The sequence below is a fragment of the Cololabis saira genome, chromosome 18 (assembly GCF_033807715.1).
Source record: "Cololabis saira isolate AMF1-May2022 chromosome 18, fColSai1.1, whole genome shotgun sequence".
NCBI lineage: Eukaryota > Metazoa > Chordata > Actinopteri > Beloniformes > Belonidae > Cololabis > Cololabis saira.
Window position 1 is genome coordinate 33862900 of NC_084604.1, and position 21065 is coordinate 33883964.

At 42.1% G+C, this 21065-nt stretch overlaps 1 protein-coding gene across 4 annotated transcripts in view; it reads left to right on the forward strand.

Annotated features, from left to right (window-relative positions):
• Positions 1-21065, forward strand: part of runx2b (RUNX family transcription factor 2b) — a 57367-nt gene that overhangs the window by 15819 nt on the left and 20483 nt on the right. For 2 of the 4 annotated variants that reach the window (XM_061746668.1, XM_061746671.1), the window contains exons 1-4: positions 5777-5899; positions 7012-7268; positions 8623-8779; positions 11592-11696. In XM_061746668.1, the coding sequence (XP_061602652.1) occupies positions 5827-5899; positions 7012-7268; positions 8623-8779; positions 11592-11696 (592 nt within the window). In that variant the 5' untranslated portion in view covers positions 5777-5826. Of the gene's footprint in view, positions 1-5776; positions 5900-7011; positions 7269-8622; positions 8780-11591; positions 11697-21065 lie in introns of those variants that run through there. The other 2 variants (XM_061746670.1, XM_061746669.1) reach the window with 1 other exon arrangement.

A 21065-nucleotide genomic window follows, 5' to 3' on the forward strand; every position in this document is an offset into this window, starting at 1 on the left:
AAAAGTACAAAGGCTTGAAATTTTGTGATACTTGTGATTAATTTATTTTTTTATTGTTATTATTTTATTATTTATTATTTTTATTATTTATTAAAGTACTTGAATTTACTTTATTTTTATTAATTTTAATTTATTTTATTATTTTATTGATTTAATTTGCCTCAAGATGATTATTTTGTACTTTTATCTGTTTGAATGGTTGTGTTAAAAAAATAAATCAGAAGTTACTCAAGTTACTCAGTACTTGAGTAGTTTTTTCACCAAGTATTTTTTTACTTTTACTCAAGTAATTATTTGGATGACTACTTTTTACTTCTACTTGAGTCATATTATTCTGAAGTAACAGTACTTTTACTTGAGTACAATTTTTGGCTACTCTACCCACCTCTGCTAATAGTAGCATAATTAACGGCTGGCCAAAAAGTGCCCTGCTTGTTTCAAAAATGTTTGGTTTCAGAGATGTAAAGGCTAAACTGCAAAATACACGAAAAAAACACTTCAATTAAAAGCGGAAAAAGCTGATCCGCCCCACCTCCCTCCACCGTTTGGCACGTTTCTGGCCTCGGCCCCAGGCACTGTCACCCTACCCCATGAAAGAGCTGCACACCCACCCACCTACACACACACACACACACACACACATGCACGCACACACAAAGAAAACCCACACTCTCCCATATGCACGGTTTCGGCGCAGTGACAGCAGGTGGTGTGTGACACGTCAACATCTGAGGGTTCACTGGCACACACGGGGGAGACTTCTCAGCTCTGAGCTCCAGTCGCTCAGATCTATCACTGGGACTCTTTAATGGCAGCCCTCGTCCCATATTACTGCTTTATTTTTCTCCTCTCCATCTTCCAGCCCACAGAAGTTCCTTTTTTGTTCCTATTTTTAAGTACAAGTGATCTCAATTAGGGACCTCCATGAAGGCAGTAGGCGGCAGACAGTCAGAGCAATAAGAGCAAAGAGGAAATTGTCTTTATACCCCTCCTCCCTCCCTCCATCCCTCCATCCCTCCCCTCCCCCTATGCCCCCACCCTTCACCCCCTCCCACACCACAAGCAGCGAGCAGTCGCCCCTCCAAGCCTCCATCTCTTTCCATGCTGCTTTCTACATTTACAGAATGAAATATCAGACAAAGTCTGTCCACATCTCTCTAAACTCTGGAGGCACAGTCTCCCCAACCATCTCTCAAGTCTAATACAGCTAGCTGCATGTGGACACACACTCACACAAACACACACACTCGCCCAAACACACCACAGAACGTGCTGTCCTCATCCCAGCAGTTCATGGTGATGTCACGGGTTTGCTCGCAAACAGCAATTAAGGGCTCAGCTCTGATCTGGGATCAGCTCGTGGATGTGAGTCGTCGTATCGATGAGGTCACGAGGAGCGCCGTTTCTGCCCGTCATCTCGGCTAATCGGTTTCACTAACCGGCGAGCAAGTTTTTTGTTTTTTGCGGACGCACATCTTCCTTCTCCCGCTCGATTGGCCGGAGGGACGGGGATCGTTTGGCTGATTCTTTTTGCTTGCCGAGCCTGGTGGGCTTGCTGACTGGTTTGCTGGCAAGGCCATTTGGCCCGCGGCCTGCAAAACATGGAAACATCCCGTTAGCACTGCAAACCCTGGGTCTCGTCACCGGGGCTCCTGTAGAAAGCTATAATTAAGTGTCTTGAAAATGCACCACTGTGAAATGGAGCCTTAATTCTTGAGTCTTTGGAGAACATGTCTTTCCTGTTGAAAGACGAGATCGCAGAATATGCTGATGTAAATGAGAAGCAGCCGGGACGGCCGGGTGGCACTGAGCGACAGCGCTCATCAGCACTTTCATTTATTTATCTAATAAAAAAAAGTAAGCCCAAGAGCCTGAATAGTTGGTTGTGCTGTTGCTTAAACTGCCACTGGACTGTACATTTTCTGGCATCGACACTGAGCCGTGCACTGTCCTCTTTTTTCGTACGGAGGATGCGTTTCTGTGCTTTGCCACACTGAAGGGGAGACGCAAAAAGCTCACAAGCATGTAGAGATCCTGCACGCTTAGTTTGCTGTCAGTATTATAGATGGTGCATGGGTGTATATTAGCGGTTCACACAGTCCTTCCAAGTGGGAATGAGAGCAGAAACTTTAATGACATGCTTGATATCTCGACAGGAAAATTAGTCATAAATTGTCAGCTGAGTCTGATTTTTTTAAACAAATAATTGAAAGTGAGCTGCAGTAATACAATATTACCATAAATCAAGAAACGCGCATTCTGCTCCGTGTGGTACACTGCGGTTGTTTCACTGTTAGCGACTTCTCCTACTGTTCAGTGACTCCGAGCCAGTGTAACACAGTAGATGAATAATACCAGAGCTGAGAGAGACGATCCAGCTGTGCACCAGGCAAGCTGCAGACCCACTGCATAGCTGAGCGGCTTTATGCTAGATTCATTACTGCATCATATTAGATCTGTTAATACTACACGGGATCCATCAGATGTCCCGAGAGCCCAGCATTCCAGGGTTCACATTTAATCAGATCGGATCAGTTAATTTTCTTTTTAAGCTGGAATAAATCTGTGAAACAGAGAAGCGGCATTATTTTATTCAGCGGCGTACTTTGGCACATTAACAGCATCTCCGCCGCCGTCTCCCTCACATGTCCAGGGACATCAAAAGGTTTGGATGATGAACTTAGGCAGGGTTCGGCCCAGCACCTCTGGATGTCAGAGAGCCTGACAGCAAAGGCCTCACCGTATGAAAGCGGAGCGGTATCCTGTTCTGCAGGGAGCTGGAGGACAGATGCTGGATGTGCAGCGGAGAAGCAAAGCGGAGTCAGATGGGACAAACACTCTTTGATGAGCTGAGCTTGTCAGGGCTAAAGTCACGACCGAGTGGGAGGGAGCGGGGGGTGTTTGAGGCCTGAGGTTGGGCTGGGAAAGTATGCAGCCTCTGATGGACAATAACAGGGCGAAGCGAATGTAAATGAAGTGCTGATTAGTTTGTCTTAAGAAAAGATGGTAAATAAAGACAGAGCTCTCGCTGACAAATTATGAAAATAAACTTTTTTTGCAATTAAGACCTGGTTCAAACTTGAGTCAAAAGGTAAAAGCAATGACTTTGATTGAGTTGAGGACATTAAAATGACTCAATGGTTGCTTTTATTCCATCCCGAACATTTCCTAAATTAAATTCCACTACAACCTGTTGGATGTTTGCCACAATATTCCATGTGTATCCAATGATATTATCCAAGGTGAAACTTGACTCTGCTGGAATAGCTGCCTCCATGGTGCCTGCAAGGCCATGTTTATCACTATTACAGATTTAATTACCACTATTCACATTTATCCATCCATGAATTGTTAGTTGATCTTTGAGAATGTTGGACAATCTGAACCATATTACTGGTGTTTGGGGCACAAGAAGGGGAAGTGTAACTCAATCAGTCGCCCTCCTCCAGCCCCACCGCTCCCACCCCATCCACATGATGAGGTGCCAGATGCGTGTCAGGACTCTCAGACTGTATTGCAACAGTTCAAACTGCTTTTTTTCCTCAAAACAGAGATCTTTTTTGTCAAATATATAAAACTATATTCAGCTTTACAACATAAAAGCAAAGCTACAAAATCCCTGACAGGATCCAAATAACCTAACAGCTGTGCCTCCCAGTAGTCTAATTTGTTTTGAAAAAGAGGAGAAAAAAAAAATAAGGCCTGCAGTATCAAAGTGCTTTTGTTTTAAAGACTTAGGGCAATAAAAGTATGTTTGGGAGCAATGGAAAAGGAACACAAGAGTGGCAATGCACATGGAGCTGTGTGATGTGGCAGTCAAAAGAGTCTCATTGGGAGACTGATGGGTAATCAGGGCGGAGGGCGGGGAGGCTGATGAGAGCTGGCTGGGGAGTGGAGTCTCACAGAGGGGAGATGATGCCCTCTACAGTAGACACACGAGGGGCAGGAGAAGAAGCCTCTCTCCTTCACTTCTCTCAGAGCGGTGTATATCTGTTGCTTTTTTGTTTTTTTCATTTGGATGTTTTCATTTTTTGTTCCCCTATGTCCACGGTGCTGATAGAAGCCACTGTTGCTTTAGATTTTTTTTCTTTTTTTTTTTTTTATTACCTTGTCTGCACACATATTAATGATTGATACCATGGCGGTAGAAACCAAAGGTATATATATGTGCATTATTACTATATTTAATATATATACATATATATACGCATACATATGCGTACACATACATAAATATACACATTTAAGATTCTTTTTTATCATTATTTATCAAGATTCTTAATTATCATTCATTTTTACTTCTTACAAATTATAATCTAAATTAAAATATTCCTGCAACATTAATGTTGCAACATTATTACAGTTATCTGAGTTTAAATAGTCTTTTATAAAATAGAAGCTCATCATTATTAACAATAATGTAAATAAAATGCTGAAAATATTGAAATAAAACCACTTTTCATATAAAAAAAGTGTGTTTCACGACAGGATTGTTCGGAGTTTAACTGCTTCATATGCCATAGTTTTATTATTATATTATGCTTTTTTTTTTATTCCACTTCAGGGTTACACAGGTGGGGGATTGGGTTGTGGCAGGGAGTAAGGGCTTGGAAGGGGTCTGACTATTTCACTGTTGTATTATTGTTATTTTAATAGCAGATAGGGTTTAGCTGCTTTATAGGTTTATTATCCTGTCATCCTTTTTTCTTTCTGGTGGTTGGTTGGAGCCCATCCCGGGTTTTATTGAGTGGGAGACAGGGTACAACCTGGACAGATCACACTCTCTCCTACACAGAAATTAGGATCAGCCAGCAACAGGAGATGCATGGTTTTTTTTTTTTGAGGGGGGTTGGAGCACCTGGAGGAAACACATGCAGACATGGCAGGAACAATCAAACTCCACACAGAAAGACCACATGTGCCATTCAAACCCTGAGAAGGCAGCGCTGAACCACACCCCTTTATAATGTATATCTACAAACCACTAGTCTTCCTTGTTTATGAAACGTATTATATCCACATTTATTGTCTTCAGACAGAAAATACTGGTTTAAATTGACTGGAAGTCTAATGTGCAAACATCTGTCTTCTTAAAAAAGAGTTAAATTTGCTTGTTTCATAAACAAGTCATACTAAATTTTGTTCTAAATATTTTTTTCGTATGACTTATGTACATATTATCTTGAGGTAGGCCCATGTGGGTTTTAAAGGCCCGTGCCTATAATTTAAGAAAGAAAGGCAAACAATCCTGCCAACACATTGATCGAACTGTCCCTATAATATCACTGTATTTTCAGTTTTTTATTTATAAAGGGAGTATAAAAAAAATATGGATGTCGTTAAAGCTTAAAAAAAAAAAGACAAAAGACTAGGAATGCTTTAAACTTGCGCACATGTGTGCGTACTGACTGAGTCATGCCGAATTTCTTTATTGAAAAAACGAGCCAGGGGCTCATCATTCAGCGCTGTTTCATTTTCATGTAATGAAATTGATATATAATTGATTTAACAAATCATATGAAGCACAGACAACCGTGAAGTTGGATTTTACATGATTGAATTTGGGCACATGGACGGGACGGGGATAAATGAGCGGCTGTGTGGAGCGAGCGCGGGGGGAAACCTGTACACCTGCACAACAGCTCTCCCCTGCGACCGTGTGAAACTCTACCTGCCTCACCGCTCTCCGGTGACTCACTCACTCCTTCCTCATGCACTGCGGCTCACTTCTCACCGGGCTGGCTGCGTCTGAGAAGCTGCTGCGAGCCTGGCGGTGTCGGAGCGCTCTGGTAACACAAGCCCGGTCCGGCGGCCGCGGAGCGCTGCATGCGCGCCGCCGCGACTGGACATGAGCGCCTCCGCGGGCGGGAGCGCGCACCGGGGCAGCGGTGCCATGTCGGTATGTAGGTACAGTAGTCGTAGAAACTCGTAGAAAAGGCGTCCTACAGCTTGGTGTGTGTGTGTTTCGTGGATGTGTAGACGCACACGCACACACACACAGAGAGAGACGCGCGGGCAGTCTATATAGGCGTGATAGATTATGGCGCAGGGAATGGATCTGACTCCAGACACCACGTGTTGGAGTCGCATCAGCGCAATAATTGCTCGGCGCTCGCGCTATATAAACCACAAAAAGCCCGAGCACGGGAAACCCCAGCCTCTAACCACATTTACAGCTACAAAACGGGATTCGTTTTTCCGCCTCCTTCATCTCACCGGCGATTTTTTTTTTCCTCCTTCTCTGCTTTATCGGGCTTTTTTTTTCTTTCTTTTTTTAACCCTATATACAAAACCTGAGGCTCGACCGGAAGACTTCCAGAAAGATATGTACATTTTGGAGGCGTCGTGGGATTATAAATAGCCCCGTTAAGCATTGTTGAGGCTTAATCCTTTGACTTTGAAAACTTTTTTTGTGTGTGCGCGCATAGCCTGGGGGTATTCACGGTGCCTTTTCAGTTTGGTACAAAGACTTCAATGACGCACCTGGAGCAGCGCTTTGACTTTTCACTAAAGGAAGACAGACAAAAACTTTTTTAGACCATCTGGTTCGACTGTTCCTTTTTAGACCTGCCTTTTTTTGTAATTGTATAGCCTATTACGTGATCGGACATTTATTTGATGTTATTTATATCCACACACGAGCGAGTACGCCTGCGTTATGGCGCATGGAGTTTTCCCCCGAGATGTTTGAAAATACAGCGTGTCATTTAAAACATCGTCAAGTTTTCTAAAGCTTGTTTTTCCTGCCGGGGGAAATATATTTTATTTTGTTTGAAGGTGCCCACTGAAGTTTGTAGTGGAGAAGGGGGTGCGCTCACCAAGTCCCATTTTTTCCATTGGCAGGCGCGCTGACGCTCAGCGAGGCAGCGGCGCGCACTCCGAGCTTCTCACCCGAGTGTGTGAGAGAAAGAAAGAAAGAAACAAAGAAAGAAAGAGAGAGAAGTCTCAGAAAAACCTGTGGTGCTTTTTTTTTCTGATCACCTACGGTTGTTGTGATGCGAATTCCCGTAGATCCCAGCGCCAGCCGGAGGTTCAGTCCGCCGTCCAGCAGCCTCCAGCCGGTCCCAGGGAAGATGAACGATGTGAGCTCCCCGACCGGCCAGCCGGACGCTGCGGTGCCGAGACTGCGCCCGCACGAAAACCGCAGCATGGCCGAGATCATCGCAGACCACCCGGCCGAGCTGGTCCGGACCGACAGCCCCAACTTTCTGTGCTCGGTCCTGCCGTCCCACTGGCGGTGCAACAAGACGCTGCCGGTCGCGTTTAAGGTGAGAGATGCGCCGCTTCGATTAGACGGGAGGAGACAGCAGTGGTCCCGACGCGCACCGTTAGAAAAGCAGCAATTGTGCTTTTAATGACACCAATTCTTGTTTATTCTCTATTCTCATCTGGATTTATGATTATTTCTAGAAAATAGCTTTTTTTTTTCTTCAAATGACTAATTCATTTCAAATTGCATTGTATCACAGTGTATTTAACCATCAACAATAGTCCAGAAATGTTAAAGAAAATAATTCCAGTTGAGTCTATTTGCATTAAAATGTGTCAACATTTTAAAATAAAAAGGAAAGAAATCAGGTCCTTATATTGTAATAATAACTGTGAAAGCTTGCTATTTGAATGAAAAATGAAATGAAAATATATTTATTTCGGTCAGGTCATTCTTAATGTAGACACCAACTGAAAGCATTGGTTCACATAAAAAAAAAATATATATTTCCAGTAATCATCAAAGGTGGTGAACAAGTTCACAGATTTATACATGTTTTTTAATTTATTTTGAAGTAAAGGAATGAGGACAAAATTCCATTGGAAGTAGTAAATTCTAACAGTTTACTTAATGTGATCTGTTTAATGATTGGAATAATATTACAGTTTGTTTTTCTCCTGTCAGTCTTTAAGTAATGAGCCAAAGAAAAAAGAAGACAAAGGGTTTAATTGCTTTGAAATATTAGGTTTTTTTTATATTTCAGGCCCTTTTCGGTGCTTTTGAAGTCTCAGCATTTACATGCTCCCATGATACTTCACAGGAAAAGCCCCCTTCATAACATTGACAAATATTATTTAAAGGACGGATCAAAGCCCTCCGAAAGTGGAAATTTGTAGCTGTAGCTTTGGCATTGGAACAAATGTGACACATTATAAAATATAAGTGTAATTTAAACATTCTTATTACCACAGCTCTGTAATTATTGCAGCTTTGCAGGCCTACTCATCGTCTTTTATCCACATCCAAGAATCTAAATAATAACACAAGGCCTCTGCATGTCTTTGAAAGGGTGCACTTGAAATGGTTCACATAATGACATTAATCCTGATGTGAAAATTGTTCAGAGGACTAAAATTAAATCCATTTGTCAATATAATTTGGAGGAGGATGACATGCTGTAAAAGGATGAGTTTAGATTAATTATTAGGAGTAAAATTGAAAATGAGACCAAGTTTGAGTGTCACACATCTTGCTAGTTCTCAGTTTTCTTCCTGTACTTTGAGTGTTTTTTTTAAAATCTGCATTGAAAAAATATGTTAATACAGATGACATTTCACAACAAACAACAGAAGACGATATTTTTCCTTTAAATGGCTCTGAAATCTCTGCCCCTTTGTGACTTTTCGCAACAGGTGGTCGCCCTGGGGGACATACCTGACGGGACCGTCGTCACGGTGATGGCGGGCAACGACGAGAACTACTCCGCAGAGCTGCGGAACGCCTCTGGTGTGATGAAGAATCAAGTGGCACGTTTCAACGATCTCCGCTTCGTGGGCCGCAGTGGCAGAGGTGAGGCCTTAAACTCCCCATTCACTCCTGCAAACTCAGAAGGAGCTATTAGGTTCAGCGGTGTGGATTAGTGGCCACATTCCCTAAGTGGCAACCACATAATGACCTCTCTAACTCCAGCACTAAATCCCACCACCCCTCTCCTTAAGTCTTGAGAGGCGAATCGTATTGCTTTTCCTCTCTTGGCCGTGAAATGTAGTTTTTAATTCAGACGAGGGGAGACGGAACTCTGCAGAACCCACGTTTTCCTACTTGTGATCGCCGCCTTTTGAGTTAAACAAACAAAAGAATTGAAGAAAGATATTAAAAGGTTTTTTTTTATATCCATCTTTTCTTTATCCTGACTTGACCCAGCTCTGTTCGGGCTCATAAACATGTTGGGTGGTGCTGCAGCCCTGCGGCTGATCACTCCTGCCCATATCATCAGGCTGTCAGAAAGAAACAAACTCCCGTTTCGTCAAATGGCATTCCTTGAATGTTTGGCATCACCAAGCAACACTTTGCATCACTTACTTCTCTCGTGACTTGTCACTAAATCATCCTATTTAGTCTGATATTTGGCACTCGCAGCGTGCTCTCACCCTCTCCAAATACTCTGGAGCAACTCTCTCAGAGACTTTTAAATCCAAGTCCCGCTAAAAAGAGCGGGGCAAACTTTGCTCCCTCAGCTCTCGTCTCTGCCGTGGCTGTCAGTGAGGGAGGAAGCAGAGGAAGTGGGGATGGATGAGAGGGGATGAGACCACAGGGGGGCACGGTGACTGGACCAGTTGCCACAGAAACCTTTACTTGCGTTAGGAATGGGCGATATTTTACCGTTCATGATAAACCGTCAAAAAAATTCCCCACGGTAAGAATTTGTCATCTCGCGGTAAAAACGATAAATTCCCGTTGATGATGTTTTTGTGTAAAACTGATTTATGTTTCAGGAAGGAAGGAAGGAAGGAAGGAAGGAAGGAAGGAAGGAAGGAAGGAAGGAAGGAAGGAAGGAAGGAAGGAAGGAAGGAAGGAAGGAAGGAAGGAAGGAAGGAAGGAAGGAAGGAAGGAAGGAAGGAAGGAAGGAAGGAAGGAAGGAAGGAAGGAAGGAAGGAAGGAAGGAAGGAAGGAAGGAAGGAAATGAGCCTGAAAGAAAGAAAGAAAGAAAGAAAGAAAGAAAGAAAGAAAGAAAGAAAGAAAGAAAGAAAGAAAGAAAGAGAGAAATTAGCAAGAAAGAAAGAAAGAAAGAAAGAAATGAGCAAGAAAGAAAGAAAGAAAGAAAGAAAGAAAGAAAGAAAGAAAGAAATGAGCAAGAAAGAAATTAGCAAGAAAGAAAGAAAGAAAGAAAGAAATGAGCCAGAAAGAAAGAAATAAATGAGCAAGAAAGAAAAAAAGAAAGAAAGAAAGAAAGAAAGAAAGAAAGAAAGAAATTAGCAAGAAAGAAAGAAAGAAAGAAAGAAAGAAATGAGAAAGAAAGAAAGAAAGAAAGAAAGAAAGAAAGAAAGAAAGAAAGAAAGAAAGAAAGAAAGAAAGAAAGAAAGAAAGAAAGAAAGAAAAAAGGATAAATTCCCGCCGATGACGTTTTTGTGTAACAAACGTGGCGGATCTGAGAGCGAGATAGATTTATAGTTAAAGGTTTATAGTTTATCGTCATTCTTATCGTTATCGGGATAAATGCCAGAAATTACCGTGATACATTTTTTAGTCCACACCGCCCATCCCTAACTTGCGTCCCATTTGCTGCGAAACAGAATCGAGTGACAGGAAATGACACAGGAGCCAGGGCGGATCAGACTACCAAGTGTCTGAAATGAACACCTTGCAGTTACAGTTAAGTACATGCAGAGTCAACTGATAGCACGTTGGCCCAAAGTGGAGAGGAATTTATAGTTACTGGTGCTTTTGCACACACGCACCGGCCGTTTGGAGAGTAACCAGATGTTGTTGACAACATCATTAGTCATAATAGTGTTAAGAGTGCACACATTTAGCAGGGGCAGTAACCACGAATTAGGTTCCAGGTAAAAAGATGACAGCAGAAGCGATGGCAGGGAAACAGGATGTCGGCGCATAAAGGTACACAGCTTTTATCATTGATCGTCGGCTCCGCTTCACCCTCATGCACCTCCAACAAGCTATGCGGGACACCTGTTGGAGCTATCTCCTTAATTCATCTTATCACTTCTCTGAAAAGCATGTTTATAGAAAGCAGAGTTGTGGAGCGGAAGACGTCGGGGGGGGTGGCGGTGGGGGAAACACGTGTAAATGACTGCGACTGAATGGACAGCTGCTCCGATGGGGTTGCTGCAGCAGCAGCAGCTCCCCTCCCCTCCCCTTCCTGTTCCCCTGCGTGTAGCCATGGCTACACGATGCGTCTGCATACCTCAGACGTTAGTGTAGCTGCTGAGTTAGCTGCTGCGATCTGATTCACAGCATTCCTCGTGTGTGCACAAAGGAATATACACTCTTGCACAGACAAGCACTAAACCCCAGGGCAGCAACTGCTGGGGATTATCAAGAAAGGAAGTGACTATTAAAATGCCTCTCGCCCACTCACACTGAATAAAAAAAGTCTGGATAGAGATATACTGGCTTCTGCAAAGTCGGTCTTCCTCTCGGATTCAGCTGTGGCGACTAAATGGGACCTCTCAAACATCAAAAGTTGTTTGTGTTAATCCTCTTTAAGGCCAGATTTTCCTGGTTTTTATTGACTTTTTCTGTGATCACAACCACACATGTGACTCGGGGATGGTTTGGAGATGAATACCGGCCGTTGTCTGCAGTAATGGCACGTCATTTGATGTTTGATTTTTTTTTTTTTTTTTTTATGTCACCACAGGCAAGAGCTTCACGCTGACAATCACAGTATTCACCAACCCACCACAAGTGGCCACTTACCACAGAGCTATAAAGGTCACCGTGGACGGGCCGCGTGAGCCCAGGAGTGAGTACCCGTGCACACACATGCAGCACAGAAATGCATCGATGCATCACAAAACACAGCAGCCGTTTAGTAATACACTTACAAAATATGCTGCAGTAGGAATGGGCGATATTTTACCGTTCACGATATACCGTCAAAAAAATTCCCCACGGTAAGAATTTGTCATCTCGCGGTAAAAACGATAAATTCCCCTTGATGACGTTTTTGTGTAAAGATGATTTATGGTTCTACGTTAAATCGACGCACAACGTACATGAAGGAAGGAAGGAAGGAAGGAAGGAAGGAAGGAAGGAAGGAAGGAAGGAAGGAAGGAAGGAAGGAAGGAAGGAAGGAAGGAAGGAAGGAAGGAAGGAAGGAAGGAAGGAAACAAGGAAAGGAGGAAGGAAGGGAGAAAAGAGGAAGGGAAGAAGGAAGGAGAGAGCAGGAGGAAAGAAGGAAGAAGGGAAGGAAGGAAGGAAGGAAGGAAATGAGCCAGAAAGAAAGAAAGAAAGAAAGATATGAACCTGAAAGAAAGAAAGAAAGAAAGAAAGAAAGAAAGAAAGAAAGAAAGAAAGAAAGAAAGAAAGAAAGAAAGAAAGAAAGAAAGAAAGAAAGAAAGAAGAAAGAAAGAAAGAAAGAAAGAAAGAAATGAGCCGGAAAGAAAGAAAAAAAAAGGATAAATTCCTGTTGATGAGGTTTTTGTGTAACAAACATGGCGGATCTGAGTCATTCCAGTTTTGCAGTACAGGTGGACTCATTTAATTGGTTTTTATTAATTCTATTTAATTGGTGTAGTTTAGTAGCATTTAGTATCTTTTAGAGCAGTGTTTTGGGGGCTCCAAAGACTGAATGTGGTGATAGATTTATAGTTACAAAGGTGGAGTTGAATTGGTATTTTTTATCGTTTTTTATTGTTATCGGGATAAATGCCAGAAATTATCGTGATAATTTTTTTTGTCCATACCACCCATCCCTATGCTGCAGTCAAAAGAGATGTCGTTTTTTTGATCCGTTCCTTAAGCTGTGCAAAACTTCTGAACACCTAATTTTTCTATAATGTCGTTCAATAAGTTAAACTGTGCGGCTCCAGTTTGTCCTGCTGAGCAGCAAAAACGATGGAAACTGTGATCAAATTGTGGAAGATATAGTCTCTAAAGCAGCTCGACTGGCTCAACTCTTTTCACAGACCAAAGTCCTGATGACTAAAAATCAGCGCGCTGGCCCTTTAACCGAGCCGGTGGGCGTGGCTCACGGCAGAGCCGGCCAATGGCAGCGAGCGCTCGTGGAGAAAAAACCGACGCTAGACTTTGCAAAACGAGGAAATTAACATAGAAAGGTTTTACTGGAAAAGGTTTCTGAATTGTGTTAACTAGCCATAAACAGGCTGTTAATTGCAGATGAACTCTCAGAAAAGCAGTTTGGCCTCCAATGGGAAAAAAAAGAGAAGGAATAAAAATTTGAGACAAAGTATTCCTGAGAGGGTACACTGGGTAGCAAGAGTGCTAGCATCAGCTTATTTTAATGGGCCATATAAAAACAACTGAGGAAGAAAAAAAAAAACTTTACTATAGCCATCCGTGCCAACTGGTCTGGCATGCAGCTGTTTCCACAAACCCTCCTCCCTATTCATAAAGAAACATATTCCCATCTCAAGGCGTCTCAATGAACAATATCACATCGCAAAACAATCCACCCAGCCGGCTGCCCTGTCACATATGGCACCAGGACACGCGGAGACACCGAGGAGCCGGGAGACAGTAGGATTACTACAGCCATCACTCTGTGTTGTAGGAAAACTGCGTGCGGTGCCAAAAAATGCCTCACACACTTCTCAACACCCAGCGTTCATAGACATGCGCACAGAAACAAAGGCATATGCTTGTCCTCAAGCGCACATGTACTCACAATCACACCCACTTTTCACCCCCCACCTCCTCCACCTCCTCCACCACCACGGCTCACTTCTCAAGCCAATCTCATTTGATCAAAAGCATTTCCTGTGCATCTGCCGTCCCCCGTCAGATGACTTTCAAACAAGTCTCGTTATTTTGGTGGCGAGCAGATGGAGATCCGGAACTGAATTTGTTTAGATAAAAAGCTCAGAGTTCAGCTGGGAGCCCGAGGAGCCCCGGAGTAGACGAGTAGTACTCGAGTTGAAGGGGGATGAGGGGAGATGGCATCCCCCCTGAAATAAAAACAGTAAAAATCGCCCCCCCTGTAAAACTGCCATCCCTCCTTTCCATCCCTTATGTCATTTCATCAATGAATGTGGTTTTACTGCTATTTCAACATTTAGAGTCATCACCAGAAAAATAACACCAGAAAAATAACTTATTTGACAATTTTCACCTGTTTCAAGTAAATTTTCACTTGAAATAATTAGAAAAATCTACCAGTGGGACAAGATTTATCTCCTCATTACAAGCCAAAAAAATATTGTTCCCCTGGCAGATTTTTCTACTTATTTCAAGTGAAAATCTACTTGAAACAGGTGAAAATGGTTGTTTTTTTCCAGTGATGAGTCTTGTTTTAGGTGTAATAAGATTTTTTACTAAAATGAGCGATTTTAACTAGAAATAAGACAAATATTCTTGTTAAGATTTTGAGTTTTTGCAGTGATCCATTTTACTTATCCTGTGAAGGACAGAGTCATATTGATAAGTTCAGAAAACTGTTTTTTATTGTTGTGTTTTGATGTATTTGATGTAAGCCCAGTGGATATTTAAAGCTTACAGAAGGCTGCATTTAACTGCTGCTATGTCATTCCTGCAGTATTTCTGCAGGTGTTTTGGTCACTGCTATTATTTGTAATATATTATATTATTTGTAATCAGCACAAATTATCTGTCCCCATATGATCAAATCCACCATCCCCCCTGATTGTTTTTTAACAACTCAAGTACTGTAGACGAGTGAGTCAGCGAGCTGGAGAGAAACTGTGACTTCTACCTGATATCACACACGTGAGGGTATCCCGGCGGAGTGGAAAACTGCTCACTGTTTTCCCCTTTTTTTGTTTGCTCAATTTGTGGTTGTAAGAAAAGCTTTAAAGACAAATGTTTGCACTTTCTAACTCCAGCCTCGGGACAATAATTTATGCAATAGAGACTATGTCATCATGCATAACCTCTGAACGTCTGTCCTTTTGCTGTTAAGTAGTCGGCGGTGTAATTTAGCCAGAAAGTACAGCCAGGACACGTCTCCCCGTCTCCCTCTGAGGGGTGATTAAGCTGAGGCCGAAGGGTGGCAAAACCCACATGTGCCCTCTCCTCTGGGCCCCCCCAACCCCCCCCTTCCCTTCCCTTCCACGGGCTTTTAGCTCAGACTGCTCGAGCCAAGAGACTGTTTCCCAACCTGCGATTCTATCAGCGAACACTTCATTCAGACAAACCTGCAGGCAGGGATGGGGGGAGGGCTTTGTCAGCCATTAAAGCTCTTATTTTGTGTTAAACAAGTGGTAATTATGTGGCCTGTGGTACGTCGGTCCACTGCAGAGAGTAGTTTCTTAAATGTGGCACTTCTCTGTCAAAACGGCATTGTTTCTGCAAAAGAAGAGGTATCAGAATATGTATATATATTTATTTATTTCGATCACGTGCTCAAGATGGTACACTCATTCATAGCATATCGTGTAATCATTTGGATCGAAAAGGAATAGGCTGAAGCTCTGAGCTTATAAATGCCTACCCTTTAACCTTCACATTATCATTATTTACACTTTCTACAACAAATGCTTTCTAGCATTTCCACCCAAAAAAAGAAGCAAACACAAAACATAAAAAAAAAATATATGTAACAACAAAGAACCAGTAAGAAAAGAAAAAAGGAAAAATAAATACCGTATTTTCTGGACTATAAGCCGCTACTTTTTTCATAGGTTTTCAACCATGCAGCTTATACAAAGGTGCAGCTATTCTGTGGATTTTTCTTCCACCGCTTGGGGCGCTCTAACCGGAATTAGAATCAAAACTAAGACAAAATAAATGCAAAGAAGAATACGCTACTTCTTCTTTAGCTGATAGAAGTAGGTAGAAGCAGATTTCAAACAGATAAATAGATAAATAAATACCGGTTATTTTCTCTTGGTTCTGTCCCGTTTTAATCAGCAAAGTTGCTGCCGTGTTAAAAGACACTGTTAGGAAAGGATCTATTTAGGTACAAACATGTACATCATTTACAGTTCAAAATCCTTCTGTACATGTAGTAAATATCTAATCTAACAACATAAATATCTGCGGCTTGCATATCTTTTTTTTTTTTAAATAGAGCGGATGCGGCTTATATACAGGTGCGGCTTATAGTCCAGAAAATACGGTAATAAATAGTCCTGATTAAAGCAAGGACAAAAAGATTAGTAGATATTACCTGCATAATTCCATAATTCTCTCTCTTGCATCTTATCCTTCAATCTTGTTGGTATTTACCAATCATGGTCTATTTTAAACTATTTTTAAACTGTATGATGTTTTTACTTACTTACTTTTACACAACTTAACCCCTGAAACTGAAATACACATACTTTTAAGTGTTGTTTTAACTGTTGGTTGTTTGAGATTATGTTCCCCCTTAACTCATATTGCCCATCTCTATCCTTAAACAGTTTTTGTATGTTGCAGGGGAGTGAATTATTCTTTGCTTTGTATATTATCTGTGAATGAATTATAAGCAGTGCTTTTAATTGATTTTTACTTTAAAACTCACAAGTTTTATTGTCCTCCCCTCCCCTGTTAATGACTTTTCTGATGTGGGTGTCTCTTTGAGAAAAGAGATTTGGTGTCAGTATGTTTGAGCCTTATGGTGGCCATATGAGTCCTCTTTAGGGATGTGATCCCCCCCTCGCAAGTCCTTCATCTAATATCTGTGTGGGAAGAAAAGAAAGGAAAGAAGGGACCACCTGCGAAAGAGCGGGGCTTCGTATCGTCCCCCCCGAACTGTAAAAGCTCAGCTTTAGTTAATTAATTGCGTGGTTGGAGTGACGAATATTAGTGAGGCCCAGTTTAAAGATGTGTGGTATGAGGTTTACAGCGTGTACGCATGTGTGCGGGCACGGTAAACGGTTAGTCAGGTCCCTCTGGCCACTGTGCTATTAGCGGGAGGCTAACTCGGTTTCTGTGGCTTGCATTGTACTTAATCGGTTGACAGCTCTTGGTTACTCTGTGGTTTGCCACTGCACCAGCAGCTCCGCTGAGTGTGTGTGAGTGTGTGTGTGTGTGTGTGTGCAGACGTGAGTGTGCCTGAGTGTGTTCATGCATGCAGGCATATTTGTTTGCTCGCTGCAGATATGATCTGCAAAGCGCTGGCGCGTCTGCACTGTAACGTCTGCGTGTGCGTGTGTGTGTGTGCCCCCACATGACATGTTTTGCAGGGAGAGTGTGTTATTGGTGTCATTAGTCCCGTGCAGCCATAGTGCTGATTTAGAGCGGGGCTAATAGGCCTCATTAAATGTCATTTTGAGCTAATAGACAGGGAGTGGTTGTTTAAACCAATATGCTTTTATAGGTGGTTCTGTCTCCCTTTCAGCTGCTCCTGATGGTGGCTGTGGCCAGCTGAGACAAACTTCCTGAGTGATTATAGCGAAGCCATAATAACACAATATACAAGGCTTTCTGTCCAAACCCACTGTTCTCATTAGAGTTAATTGATGACAGACAAACAGAGAAGGTGACAAAAAAACCGTCGTGGCATCACACTCTGTCTTGCTCTGGCATATTCCAGCGGTTACTTTACATAGCGCAGTGTGTGTGTGTGTGTGTGTGTGTGTGTGTGTGTGTGTGCGTGTGCGTGTTGTGTGTCGGTGGTGGAGGTTGGCGGTCAGAGCTGTCTCTGTATTCTGGCATCTGAAGCCGTCAGGTCTCGGGGGGTTCTGGTTCTTTGGGGGACAGGGTCGTGTTTTGGTTCGGTTTTGGTCGGGGTGTTAACAAGTCTGGTGAAGAAGCCCTGGTTACTTACAAGCCTGCTGACAATATTAGTGGTCGTGGGGATACGTCTGCCAAGCCAAACCCATACGCAATCACATGCACACATATGTGCGCTCACACTTTACATATGCGGCCGTGCTACTCGATTAAATCAGCTTTATAGGAACTGTAATGCTTTGAAGAGGAAAAAATAAAACAAGTACATATGTCCAGAAATGGTACCTTAAATTTTTTTTTTTGTTTTTCTTTTGTCAAGGCAAGGGCAGATGGATGTGTTTCTGAGTCTGAGGAGTTTCAGATTCAGATTCAGGCCCCGTTCACACGGAGCAAAAACGGAGGCGTTTTCATGCGTTTTGGCCGTTCGTTTACACGAAAACGGAGCTCAAAGTCACCGAAAACGATAATTTCTGAAAACTCCGGCCAAAGTGGAGATTTCTTTTGTCTAAACAGAAGAAAACGGAGATTTTAACGTCACATTATGCAACAGAAACGTCACCAGCGTCATGTGTGCGACCCGTGTTTACAATTTGTTTGGCCACCGTCAATATTTTCTTGTATTTTACCTGTTTTATATTCTAAAGTCACACTTAAAAGTAACTCCACTTCTCTGTCACTCCAAACGAAAGACTCTCGTTCCGTCTTGGAAGTAACTGGCAGTCCAGGCTGATTTATGGTTCTGCGTTACACCAACGCAGAGCCTACGGCGTAGGGTACGCGGCGACGCCACCGTACGTAGGCTACACCGTCGATTTAACGCGGAACCATATTATTCAGGCTTCACACGTGTCATTTGTTGACGTTTTTTTTCCAGGACTCTGATTGGCTAGCATGACTTTACGCTTCTCGTTACACTGCCCCCTGCAGGTTTGGATGCTCATAGCACCTTAACAGCGTATTTATGCGGGTTCGTGTAAACGAAGAGATTTTGAAAACGATCTCGTGTAAACAATGGAATTTTTCAAAACGTAGAGGGGGAAATATCCGTTTTTGTAAATACCCTGCTATGTGTAAACGGGGCCTCAAACACTCTGAAATTAAGCTGGTTGCCAGGCCAACGCTGGCTGATAACAGACTTGACACTGCTGGCATGGACTTAAACCAGAAGCACAGAAGTAATAAGTCTAACTGGCGAGAAGACGAAGCCTCTAATGTGTCTGTCCTTATCTTAAAGACGGTTTGAAACAGTAATGTCCCCAGTTGAATGAAACATGTTACGTCAATAATAGCAGTTTCAGTGGCCCAGTGATTCATGGCTGATCAGCTGCTTCTACGGCCGTTAAGACTCGCTGAGCTGCGAGGACCAGATGAAAGAAGATGTTCAAGTACCACCCGTATATCTCTTACACAGACAAGACAATTCGTTTTGTTTGTTTAAAAATAGGTAGAACCAAGTTTGTTGCTGTTGTTTTTCCCTGTTAGTTAGTTAGTTAACCAGGAAATGGAAAAAAGACTCCTAATTAACACCGGCTTTTCCAGATCAAGAGCAACATTACATTAACTTATATAGCACATTTCATTACAGTAAAAATGAACAAAAGTACTTTTCAATCAGATCAAATCTATAAAACACAATAAGCAGAGGTGTCTTCAGTATTCACATTCATTACTCAGGTAGAAGTTTAGATACTAGAGTTTACAAATACTCCTGTAGAAGTTGAAGTATCAACTCAAGTTTTTTACTCAAGTAAAAGTATAAAAATACTGGTTTCAAAACTACTTAAAGTATAAAAGTAAAAGTAATGTAAGGGGGAAAAAGCAATTAAGGACAAAAGCCATTGAAAATGAATGCATCTTAGTATAATGCAAATATATTAAAGAAGCATATATGTGTACTATTGAGCATTAACATGTGTTTCAGAGAGCAGGAGATATGATGACTAGTTGCCTATAAGTATTGTAATGGTGCAAAAAGTTAAACTTCAGGAAATGTTATCATTTATCCTAACCTTTATTGGAATGTACATCCAAGTTTAGTTGCAGGAATCTGAGGGAACGGATGTAAGAACAAAACTGGACAAGAACATCTGAAACAACCACAACCAAATTCACTCTATCCGGATGGAGCAATTTAACTGGATAGTTTTTTTTAAAGGCCGAAATGAAATAGAGTAACGAGGCTGTTTTTAAAATGTAAGGAGTAAAAAGTACAGATAATTGCGTGAAAATGTAAGGAGTAAAAGTAAAAAGTCGTCTGAAAAATAATTACTCCAGTGAAGTATAGATAACCAAAATTTCTACTTAAGTAAGGTAACGAAGTATTTGTACTTCGTTGCTTGACACCTCTGACAATAAGTATAAATCAAGAGTAAAATATATGTTGATAAAAACGCCGGCCAGCCTGAACTGTCTAACGGGGTCTCGTACAGAAGTTAAAGGCAGAAGAGAAGTGATCACATGAACCAAGAGTCTGACACACATAAATGGAAAGATAGACTGTTCCACAGATTGATTTCAAATACTCGCTGATCTTTGTTGTTGTGTCACAGCTGGTCGATGGTTTGGCATAATAAACCGGAGGAGGAGCCTGAGCTCCCGCTTGTGGTTTTGACTGAGTCAGTAGCTCCTATGAATTAGAACTCAATTTTGAAAACAGTTACAACATTGAAGCCCAGTCTTATAAATAGGATTACACAAGTCACTGAATGATCTGTTAATAATGAAAGGCAGCATTATAAGAGATGTTCCTTCAATAATATTGGTCAGGATGACGCCAAAAGGCGTCTGAACAGTGAGATGGCACGGCCCCCTGACGTGCCAGTACACGCTAAGCGCTAAGTGCTAAGTGCTAAGTGCTAAGTGACTCACACGGGCTGATATCACCACACCGGGATATTTTAGATTAATTCTGCTGCTGCCATTTCATCCCCATGAATTATGCATAGGAATGAGGCCTTTTTTCTGTGTCTGTATGACCGTGTCCCGTCAGTAACGGCCTTAAGCAACCAGTCCAAAAAAAGAACAAACATTTATTCAGCACTGGGGTAATTATAGAGGGTTTCTGAAAAAAAAGGGAAGAAAAAAAAAATCAACCATGTGCTGCGAGGCAGCCTTTAGTAATATGAGCCGGACAAATACAACTCACCCAAACATCAGGAGGAAAAGAAATCAAAAGAAGGACGGAGGGGGGGGAGGGAGGGAGGAGGAGAGACAAGAGAGAGAGAGAAAAAATACTTCAGGCTTTTCCCAAGGCAGCCAGTCACTTGAATGTCTTATGAAGTTCCTTGAAGAGGTGCCAAGGTCTCTGCAACACAAAAGAAAGAATTATTCTCCGAGAGGGCGAGAGACAAAGACGAATACAGAAGAATAAAGGGGCAGAAAGAAGTGAATCGCTAAAAGAGATAATGATAAAAAGGCAAAAGTCTGGAGTTGGTTGGCCCCCTCGCTGCAAGAAAAACATATCTCAGATTTGTTCTCCCCTGTTCTGGATCAAAACACTTTAATGTGAGCAGAGAGGTGCAGAGGAAGTCTGTCT